The sequence below is a fragment of the Triplophysa rosa genome, linkage group LG3, assembly GCF_024868665.1.
Source record: "Triplophysa rosa linkage group LG3, Trosa_1v2, whole genome shotgun sequence".
NCBI lineage: Eukaryota > Metazoa > Chordata > Actinopteri > Cypriniformes > Nemacheilidae > Triplophysa > Triplophysa rosa.
Genome location: NC_079892.1, coordinates 5,651,302 through 5,663,371, shown reverse-complemented (window position 1 = coordinate 5,663,371; position 12,070 = coordinate 5,651,302). Strand labels below are relative to the sequence as shown.

Genomic DNA, 12,070 nt, shown 5'->3' with positions numbered 1-12,070 from the left:
CTGTTTTAACACATTATGGCACAGCTAAATTATGACAGTAACATTTTTTCATGTTTTTAGCCTGTTTGGCTGTGTACGTAGATCAATGTTTCCCTACCATAGATGGTATTATACAAAATGGCATGAGTGTCGACATTAATAATAACAGTCGTTTTTTGATATGCATTGTTATGAGAAATACTATATTGTAGGATGTTCAAGCAGTTGCTGGGACTTTCTGCGCACAGACGGTTTCAGTAATTCTGTCTGCTCGTGTTTTTTATTTTTTACGTTCCTTTGTTTTCTATTGTGAAAAGGTCCAATGTTCCTCGGTTTCCATTCCCAACCTGGTCTGAGAGCAGTTTTGTTTTATTTCGTGTAATGGTTGGGACTTGGACTTATGCCTGTTGGGCTGGTCCTAGATCAGGGCTTATATTGAACCTAAGTGAGTTCTGAATATTTAGCCAGAATTTCTTTTAGCCACACTTACCTACTCAGAATAACCTTTATAATAATCCTACATAGTTCTTATATGTAAATGACAAATGAAGTGCTATTTGTTTCTTTAGGACGGTTTAATCGAGGTCATCACATGATAAGTAGCGCAGATGACTTGCATAGATGCGCAGATGCGATCTGATGCATAAAGAAGTCGTCGCATTCACACTAAAAGCAACACGCTAGCTTCAGCTCTGGCCACAGTTTGGGCATCTGTCATGTAGGATGAGACATCTGTACAAACTCTCACCCAATGCTGTTCATGTGTACACACTTATATGTTTTGCTATTATGCAAGTTCTTGCTGTTGTGGATTTTAGACGAACAGTAAAGAAAAACTTTCCTTAAATTTAACCTCTTGTACCTTTTTTTTAAAGTAGACATGAACATTCTCAAAATTATTTCTTTACATGTTGTTCTTATTGTTTTTTATGCGTACGGTTTTCAATCTCCAATTGATTTTCCCTTATTTTATCGTCTTTTCTTTGTCTAACCGTACATTATTAAACAAGATGTTATGCTAATGCCAAAGCCTCTTGTCTTTTTTAATTGAATATGCACACATTTGAAGAAGTTGGGCACAAATGCAAGACACTGTTTTAAATGGATTTTTAGGGCCTCGTTTTTTAAGATGAAAGTGCAAAGTGCCCTTTTGTTTGCCTCAGAATTATTATTTTTATTTATTTTCAATGTTTTGGGCACTTTGGGACCATTAACGCAGAAAGTTGGGAGAGTTGTTGACCATAAGGCATGAGCAAAGGTTGGCACAACATTATGAATCTTGGTCAACAATATAAAGGTGCTGAATTGCAAACAATTTTTTCTCAAATGGTGGTGCCATGGCAAGGCAATAAAATTATGACAAATTCATGAAAACAGGTAGGCTAGTGGCTTCTTCTGTATTTATTGCACACACGCAGTTGATGTACATCACACTTGAGCTGTGTGTTTGGTCATGGGGTGTGATAACATAGATTTGACTGTTGTGAGACTATATTTATTTATATATTTATTTAGCTATATTTGTTTATTTTGTTTATTAGCCTTTTCAACAAAATTAACATGAAACAGGAATTTTGCTGTTTATTGCATCATTTGTATAACTTACAGTATTAAAGAGGAACAGCAACAATACATTTTGAGATGCAGGCATATAGTATTAAATGATTATTAAAAATAAAAAATTGAAGCCAAGGCTCATCTGGTTTCACACAAAACTTGTTGCCCTTTTCAGTTGTAACCCTGAGGGGTGGAGAAAAAAGTTCACATTTGTTATCATGTTGCTGGTGTTGAATAATAAGACATTTTCTTTTTTAATAATTGCTTTCGATAATGAATCGTTTTAAAGAGTATATAACTAGGGATTTGTATGGTCCTACTTTGGTTTATGGAGTGTCCAACAAGTTTATGTACATACAAGGTGTAAAAACAGTATTATTCTTACCTTACTTCTTGACTGGCTCTCAAATGATGCGTTCTGCGATTCCTCCGTCTAATCCCCTCCTTTCCGCTAGCCTAGTCTGACGTGATTGGTCAGATGTTCTAGTCTGCTGTGATTGGTCTACCGCGAATGAGGCTCACGCGCTACAAGGCTTGTTCGACTTGATGCGGCGCCGAAGATCCGACAGGCGGATGACATCAAAGTACCGCGAGAGCGATTCGAAAAATGATAAATAGTTTGCTTTCGAATCGCTCTCGCGGTACTTTGATGTCATCCGCCTGTCGGATCTTGCGGCGCCGCATCAAGTCGAACAAGCCTACAGTGTTTGGGGGAGAAGAGTGAAGTTTTCACGGGCAGTCCTAGCAAAACGTAGGACTATATGTAGTGACGTAAATCTGTGGCGGTTCGCGAATCGGACTAGTGACGACTCGTTTGCGTGATTCAGAGTCGACTCCCTTTATTCCAAGCCAATAACTTTGTTATTCATTCACCTTCGGATTTACAACTTGGCAGACTGCTTACTTTCAAACACGCCAACATTACACACTGCATGAAATGTCATTTTCATGATCTCATGTTATGTACTCTTTAAATATTTCACTCTCAAATACTCACACAATAGCTTGTTTGCACACAGTAGGCTTGTTTTCACACAACTTTTAATTTTGTTAGCTGGAATTTGAAACCCAATAAAAGAGAAGCAGCAGAAAGAAGGGATTGCAGGCCCAGGAGCTGTTAAAGAGATAAAGCAGTGTGTTACAGCACAGTCCTGCAATTTACATATGAGATTATTCAATGCCTAAATAAAAATATATATATTTTCATGAATCAACAGATATTGCTTTAGTTTGTACTGAATCTTAAATGTTACAATTTTAAATATGCTTATACCTAAATACAGTAGATTCATGGCAGAAAGAATTAAAATTTATTTATACAGTCAAACCAAAAATGATTCAGACACCAGATATATATTATATTATATGTTTTACTAGTGGGGGCAGGACACTGTTCATTCAGCAAAATAAAGTAAACTGTGACATATTATACCCAAATATTCTTCATACAGTGACTAACAGTAAAACCTTTAAACTGACCATATTTTGCTTTGACCTGACCAAGTTTTTTTTTTCTTAATTTGCTAATGCGACCTTTTTTTACACCACAGACTGAACATAATTAAGCATTGCTTGGTAAGTGGTTGCCCTAAACTGGTATTATCTAATTGTGTCTTAGATGTAACAAGCTATTCAACCTAATAATGTGAGAAATGTTGAAGGCGTCTGAATAGATTTAGGTTTGACTGTATTTTGGATATTACAATTATTCACGCTGAAAAAGAATACATATGAAATGTACTCGCTGGTATTTAACAAGTTGCTGTAGTACATTCCACAATATGACTAATTAATATTAAATTAATATTTTATTTTGGAAACATTTCTGAACAAGCAAAGTTACACCCCAAACTTCCCACGACCTTCAGAATTCAGGATCCACATCAGCACCAGACCAAGAAACAGACCCACGGAAGTTGTCCTCATGGTTTCTAATGTGAAGTTGATCTGCAGATGTCTGAGTCTATTAAAGTCAGATTACTCTTTTAAATACGTTCTGTTGTGATGTTAGATAGAAAGTCAGATCTGAGGTTTGATTAGAATTGATTTTTGGGTTACATATTACAAACTGATTAATGTTGGGTTGGCAAAACCCAGTTTGGGTTGTTTTGTGACCTTTGGTTTAGGCAAATATGGACAAACCCATCAGAGTCACAGTTGGATTTGTCAATAATTGATGAAACCATAGTTCGCAAAACAACCCAAATCGGTTTTAACATTGAATGATGTGCATCCGACCTGTGTAATGTTTAAATCTGTGCATGAAGGACCCTGTTATTTTGCCTCCTTAAGTCCCAGGTAGGTTGTAGCACATGAGGTGGCCAATCAGCATGAGTTCTCCTCATAGGTAAGGAACTCATTTGGTATCGCAAAATCTGACTGCCAGCTATAGTGTAACTTATTGGAAGACAAAACCAGTTTCATCCTTTAACCATCTGTCAGAAAACAGTGTCTCTCTAGTCCTTTTACCAGAATCCCATGTGATGACAACAAGTGTTTGATTATAATCATTACAATACTAAACTGCTAACATCTTTATTTATTTATTTTATTACTGTTTAAACATTTTGGCATGTGCAGTCCCGTTTTCTAATTGCCACATGAGCCAACCACCTGACCTGTCCTTTGAATGGGCTCTAATGATACTCACAAGGGATCAATTGTGGAACTCTGCAGCCCCCTGTGGTTGTTTATAGTATCACACCTCAAATCGTTTTTGTAATGTCGAATGCATGCACTCTACTAGTAAATTTTTAGGAGTTTATTTCAAGCTTTTGTGGTTTTGACAAGGCTGTCATTAGACGGTCCCCATATACATTTTGTCACAGTCTCTTTGAATTTAAGACACTGCACTGTTTGAACTCTTTTTGACAGAACAAGTTGTTCTGTTTCCATGGTTTGGTCTGGTGTTTTCACACCTGCAACACATATATACTTTTTCACATACCTGAGTGTTCTGAAGAGTGTCTCACAGCGGGTTTGAGGGCTGAACGAATTGTAGCCAAACTTACTCAGAATTCCCGACCTATAGAGTCTGTAGTCTGACCTTTTATTATCAACTTACATAGTTCGTAATTGAAGTGTAGTTTGATCGAGGTCATCACATGCAAAATACCACAGTTGACTTTGAGATTTGATACACAAAGTTGTCACATCACAATATTCACAACACACTGGCATCAGATCTCTAGATTGAGTTTGTCTGGCTGGCTTGTTTACCATTATCTAGACTGAACAGGCTGGCGAACTCGTCAACCCATGTCAAAGATTGAGTTTCTAGATTGAGTTTGCCTGGCTGGCGTGTAGGAGGAGACAGCTCTTCATTTGATTTTTATGTGAACCAGAGGTTCATTTTCTCATATTATTCTTTGCACATGTACACAGCTGTTTTTCTTAGATTTTATCGTCTTTTATTCTTTATGCATGTACATTATTAAACAAGATGTCATGCTAATGTCTTTATAAAGTTAATTAATAGGCACATTACACATTAAATAAGTTGTACACAAACACGACACACCATTTTAAGCTTCTGTTTTATTATTCATTAACATTTTTAGTAAGCATGTAGCAAATTTGTTGATTTGAGCACAGTTTGAGTACAAAATTATTTAATACATCATTTTGTGAAAGTGTATTTTGTAAGAAAGGACAGGTGTACAGTCTAAAGCGATCATTCAAAATGATCAAAATTTATTTTAAATTTATGAATCTTTGATTATGCTTGCCAACCAAGGCTCATCTAGTTTCACACAAAAGTTGTTGCCCTTTTCAGTTGTGACACTGAGGGGAGAAAGAATTCATATGTTTATGTAGCAGAGAATGATACATTTTCTATTAAAATAATTGTGCTCCTAAATTACAAAGGTAGCAACTATTATAAATTATATATTTGTTAGGTAGTTATAATTATATTTCACAGTTAAATACTCACACAGCGGCTTTGTTTACACAAGCTGGGCTTGTTTTCACGGCACTTTTAATTTTATTGGCTGGAATTGCAAACCCAATGAAAGAAAAGCAGCAGACAGCAGGGACTGGAGGCCCAAGAGCTGTTAAGAAATGAATGTTAATATGAATATTAAAATATTACTGCAGTAGAACAGTGGATTCTGAATTAAGAAACAAGCAAGTCTACACCCCAAAGAAACTTACACTCAGCTTCAGAATCCCAGATCCCCATCAGCACCAGCCCGAGCAGCAGGTACACACAAGTTGTCTTCATGGTTTCTGACTGGATTGTTTGAAGGTTTGATTGGGGCTGTTATTTTTACCCTCTATTTCTTATCAACTCCCCAGCCGCCCACTAAAAACGTACACACACCTCCCCTTCGAGGCCCATACATATCATTACAATTTCTACACCAAGATACAGCGGGCATCTGGTGACAGGTACATAGAGTAATATACCATAAATTATCTGTAATAACCTCAAATCTGTACACATTTATTTGTTCTGATGAACACAGAGATAGATATTTGGAAGAATGCTTGTAACCAAACAGTTCTTGGCCACCATTGACTACCATAGTAGGAAAAATTGCTTTATAAATTTCTTGTTCTGTAGAACACAAAAGAAGATATTTTGAAGAATGTAAGAAAAGCAAACAGTTTTGGGACACTTTTGACTACCATTGTCATTTGGTGGCCAGGAACTGTCTTATAAGCATTCTTCCAAATATCTTTCTTCATCAGAACAAAGACATGTATACAGATTTGGAACTCAAGGATGAGTAAATGAAGACAGAATTTTTATTTTGGGGTGAACTGTCCCTTTAAACGTGATAATAAAGCATATGTTTCAAAGTTTTATAGTATTTCTAACTACATGTTATGTAATAAAAATCTTATATTAATCATTATACGTTATCTGAAGTGTATGATAATTAAATCTATTACATCTTGTAAGTAATAATATAATTCATACTTTATTTAAATAATTTATATTTTATGATTAATATTTGCTTTGTAATATTTTAAGGTTGGATGTGTAATATCTTGCTCTCTTTTATTAATAAGGTAATAATGGTGGTCAGATGAGATTATAATTAGCGGTTTAAAAAATGTATGCACAAATTTCTGCCTACTTGGCTTGTATGAGAACATATTCGTACATAGATTTCATTCATATTTTAATAGTATTAATAGAAAGTGTAAATGTGGGCATTTTTGGTTACATATTACAAACTGATTAATGTTGGGTTGGCAAAACCCAGTTTGGGTTGTTTTGTGACCTTTGGTTTAGGCAAATATGGACAAACCCATCAGAGTCACAGTTGGATTTGTCAATAATTGATGAAACCATAGTTCGCAAAACAACCCAAATCGGTTTTAACATTGAATGATGTGCATCCGACCTGTGTAATGTTTAAATCTGTGCATGAAGGACCCTGTTATTTTGCCTCCTTAAGTCCCAGGTAGGTTGTAGCACATGAGGTGGCCAATCAGCATGAGTTCTCCTCATAGGTAAGGAACTCATTTGGTATCGCAAAATCTGACTGCCAGCTATAGTGTAACTTATTGGAAGACAAAACCAGTTTCATCCTTTAACCATCTGTCAGAAAACAGTGTCTCTCTAGTCCTTTTACCAGAATCCCATGTGATGACAACAAGTGTTTGATTATAATTATTACAATACTAAACTGCTAACATCTTTATTTATTTATTTTATTACTGTTTAAACATTTTGGCATGTGCAGTCCCGTTTTCTAATTGCCACATGAGCCAACCACCTGACCTGTCCTTTGAATGGGCTCTAATGATACGCACAAGGGATCACTTGTGGAACTCTGCAGCCCCCTGTGGTTGTTTATAGTATCACACCTCAAATCGTTTTTGTAATGTCGAATGCATGCACTCTACTAGTAAATTTTTAGGAGTTTATTTCAAGCTTTTGTGGTTTTGACAAGGCTGTCATTAGACGGTCCCCATATACATTTTGTCACAGTCTCTTTGAATTTAAGACACTGCACTGTTTGAACTCTTTTTGACAGAACAAGTTGTTCTGTTTCCATGGTTTGGTCTGGTGTTTTCACACCTGCAACACATATATACTTTTTCACATACCTGAGTGTTCTGAAGAGTGTCTCACAGCGGGTTTGAGGGCTGAACGAATTGTAGCCAAACTTACTCAGAATTCCCGACCTATAGAGTCTGTAGTCTGACCTTTTATTATCAACTTACATAGTTCGTAATTGAAGTGTAGTTTGATCGAGGTCATCACATGCAAAATACCACAGTTGACTTTGAGATTTGATACACAAAGTTGTCACATCACAATATTCACAACACACTGGCATCAGATCTGTAGATTGAGTTTGTCTGGCTGGCTTGTTTACCATTATCTAGACTGAACAGGCTGGCGAACTCGTCAACCCATGTCAAAGATTGAGTTTCTAGATTGAGTTTGCCTGGCTGGCGTGTAGGAGGAGACAGCTCTTCATTTGATTTTTATGTGAACCAGAGGTTCATTTTCTCATATTATTCTTTGCACATGTACACAGCTGTTTTTTCTTAGATTTTATCGTCTTTTATTCTGTATGCCTGTACATTATTAAACAAGATGTCATGCGACATATGACTTTATAAAGTTAATTAATAGGCACACTACACGTTAAATAAGTTGTACACAAATACGACACACCATTTTAAGCTTCTGTTTTTATTATTCATTATTATTATTCAATAACAATTTCAGCAAGCATGTAGCAAATCTGAGCATAGTTTGAGTACAAAATTATTTATTGTATCATTTATTGCATCATTTTGTAACGTGTATTTTGTAAGAAAGGGCAAGTGTACAGTATTAAGCGACTATTAAAAAATTAAAATTCAAGAAGTTCCAAATACGAATTTTACAATTATGAATCTTTTTGTATGCTTGCCAACCAAGGCTCATCTAGTTTCACACAAAACTTGTTGCCCTTTTCAGTTGTGACCCTGAGGGGAGAAAGAATTCATATGTAATTTATGTAGCAGAGAATGATACATTTTCTATTAAAATAATTGTGCTCCTAAATTACAAAGGTAGCAACTATTATAAATTATATATTTGTTAGGTCTATATATTAGTTATAATTATATTTCACAGTTAAATACTCACACAACGGCTTTGTTTACACAAGCTGGGCTTGTTTCAACAACACCTTTAATTTTATTGGCTGGAATTTGAAACCCAATGAAAGAAAAGCAGCAGACAGCAGGGATTGGAGGCCCAAGAGCTGTTAAGAAAATAAAACAGTATGTTACTGTTTTCAGCACAGTTCTTCAATTCGCACAAAAAATATCCAATGCTTAAAAATGCTCAAAATATGCTTATTTAGTTATGAATTCATACCCAAATACTGTAGTTTATAAAAGTGTCTTATTTCATGTAAACCTCAATTAAAATGTCATTAATAAATTAAATACACTATTAAAATGATTCAGGTTCTGTAAAAAACATGTTAAGAGCAATTTTGTAGTGCAGGGTTTGGAATGACTATGGGTCTTTGTGTGATAATAAAAATTCCTGATGCTACATTACAGATTACAGATTATTACAGATTAACAATCAGTAATCTGTAACGTAATATCAGGAATTTTTATTTTTTATATAAAATATAAAAATAAATATTGTACAGATATTGTATAATCTGAGATGACACAATATCTGTACAATATATATTTCTGAGATGATACAATATCTGTACAATATATATTTCTGAGATTATACAAAATCTGTACAATATATTTTTTAAAATACAATTATAATATAAATAATTAAATAAATATATCTTTGTATTAATAATATAAATATAAACAAATTACATTTCTGGTAGTGCATTCATTTGGTTCTAACAGGATTTTTAATTGTTGACAGTGTTTTATTAATATTAAAATGCTGAGTTCTGAATTATCAACAAACAAACAAATCCACACCCCTAAAATACTTACGCTGAGCTTCACAATCTAGGATGCCCAACAGCACCAGCCCAAGAATCACAGTTGTCCTCATTGTTTCTGAAGTTGTTCGAGTTGCAGACGTCTGAGTCAATTACAGTTTGCTTGCCCTTTTAAATGCTTTCCATTGTGATTTTAGATAGGAAGTCAGATCTGTGGTTTGATAAGGGCCGCTATTTTTCAGCCCTCCACCACCTCTTAGAAGCCCATGCATATCATTACAAGTTTCCTTGGTCTTTGCAAACAGAGATTGCGAGATGATAAAATGCAGGTGCGAGAAACATGCAGGACATGGCGAGCATCTTGTGACATTGCAGATGTTTGCTGATGCAGACTTAAAGAATTGAATACACACAGTAAATGCAACATAAATTAGTCATAGGCCAATATGAAAATGTATTTCATATGTCAAGTTTTTATTAACTGTATGAATGTGTTAATTATTAAACATTGTATATTGATGTAAGAATATTACATCTAAATAATTGTGTCTATTGCATCTAGTCATTTAAATAGGCCTACTACTAGTTATTTATTTTAAACAATTCATGTTGTCTATATTAATATTTGCTTTGCAACTTTATTTATAGTTGCAGGTGTAATGTCTTGCTCTTTCTTTATCATTGTGTGAGATCTACTTTCTATCTGTCGTTGGTCAGATGATACGGCAAGATTATTAGCAACATCAAAATATTTACGAGCGGTTGCATACTGCATGTTAAAATTTTACAAGCAGTATTTTTTGCTTGTATAGGAATATTTTCATATATACTATTATTGTATTAATAAAAAGTTTAAATGGTATGTGCAATTTCGAGTTCACATTTTGCACTTGCAGAAAAAAGTTGGGTTAACAATAACCCAATTTGGGTTGTTTTGCAACCTGGTTTAGAGTCAAACATGGACAAACCCAACCATAGTTTGCAAAACATCCCTGTTGGGTTCTTCAACCCAGCTGTGAAATGTGTTTTGATCTGTAAATGAAGGGTTTAAATTATATTTTTCCTAGAGTTTTTATAAATTTATAACCACTTTGGAGATAGTTAGTCATAGTTATAGTCTAATTTATTGTTTCATTTTTAGACAGCATATTTACAAAGCATTGTATTGTCAATGAACATTAAAACTGCTTATTTCATTCTATTTGAATGTACAAATCTTAAGAAACACTGCTTAAACATTAACAATAAATAGTGTCACAGTGTTTACAATGCTAAATCATCCATACAACAAAGAAAAGCCAACAAAGCTGTTTCTAATAAGTGTTACTGTTAAGATGATGCGTTGGCTTTGAACGGGCCAAGATTACACAAAACCCAACATTGAAAAAAATAAACCCAGTAAAATAACCCAAGTGGCTCAATACAATGACTAAGAAACAGCAGATGCATGGTGAACACACTAGTTCTCCTCATCGGCATGCAAAAGTCATATTAAGTTGTATTACAAACCACTATCGCCCTGCAAATAAAAAGTGATGCATATCAGGAAAACATTTCTGCAGTCTGCTCTAAGTTGCATGCTCTGTAGGCTGGTTTTAAATAGTGTTGTTCAGTCTTAAATTATCACCCAGAGTCCCAGACACATCTTAGAAAAATTGGGTAGTTGTTTATATCTCATGACTTTATTTGCATATATGTATATGCATAGAGTAGAGGTAGCACACCTGTGTTATTCACATGGACTATGAGTGCATTGTCTCCAACATTTGTAGTTTTGTTTGTTTTAAACATAATTTTAAACACTCCTAAGTGAACAAATGATACCCATTACTACAAATATGAACTATATAATAATGTTGAGCTGTCTTTCATGATTTAGGTCATGTGGAACATGTGTTTACAAATTCATCAGTTTATTACATTTTTGGGCCATTTTAACTGATTACACTTTGTTGAAAAGCCTATTTCCCCCGCCAATCATGTGGTACAGTAAATCGGTAAAGGATTTGGTCAAAGAACAGCATGGGAAATTATTATAACTACTAACACAGTTTTTGCTTTTATTAAAAATTGCATTGCAACAGACAAACAAATACTGTTAAGACCCATATGAGCACGTGAACGCGATCTGATAATGTGTCAGAAGTGCAATTCATAACCATGCATATTAGCATAAAGATTTGCTGGCACAAAATATGAATCAGAAAATTTCAAAAGAACGTCAAAAAGTCCCCAAGAAACCACCAACAGTTTCCTTTGCTGTAGTAAGTGACACCAGAAATGTTGATTTGCTTGGGTGACTCATTTTGTCTGCTTAGTAAAGTGTTTAGTAAAATTACTCCAGTATACAATGTGCATGTGTCTGGAGATTTGACTCACTATATTTGCCTTCTAGGTTTTTACATTTTACTCAGTTCTCAAGTTCACGTGCATTAAAGGTTGCACAATATAGGCCTCCTGTTTCAGTCATTTAACAAATAATTATTTAAAAAGTATTGCTTTTCTATACCTCTAAACCCAATATTGTATACGGAAAACTTCCTGTTTTGCATTTAATAAAACATAAATTATCTATGAATATGTTTATTATGACATTTTGCTTGCAGGGACCCTTCTCACTGTAAACATGTTAATGCGTGTTTTTCCATTAC

General features: G+C 34.6%; 1 protein-coding gene across 1 annotated transcript; it reads right to left on the bottom strand.

Annotated features, from left to right (window-relative positions):
• Positions 1-5,061: 5,061 nt before the first annotated feature.
• On the bottom strand, positions 5,062-5,761 carry LOC130552130 (C-C motif chemokine 24-like). Its single transcript, XM_057330245.1, has 3 exons — positions 5,692-5,761; positions 5,471-5,588; positions 5,062-5,319 (listed from the first exon to the last, which is right to left on the bottom strand). The coding sequence occupies exons 1-3, from the start codon at positions 5,759-5,761 to the stop codon at positions 5,241-5,243; spliced, it is 267 nt and encodes an 88-aa protein (XP_057186228.1). The 3' UTR covers positions 5,062-5,240.
• Positions 5,762-12,070: the final 6,309 nt, after the last annotated feature.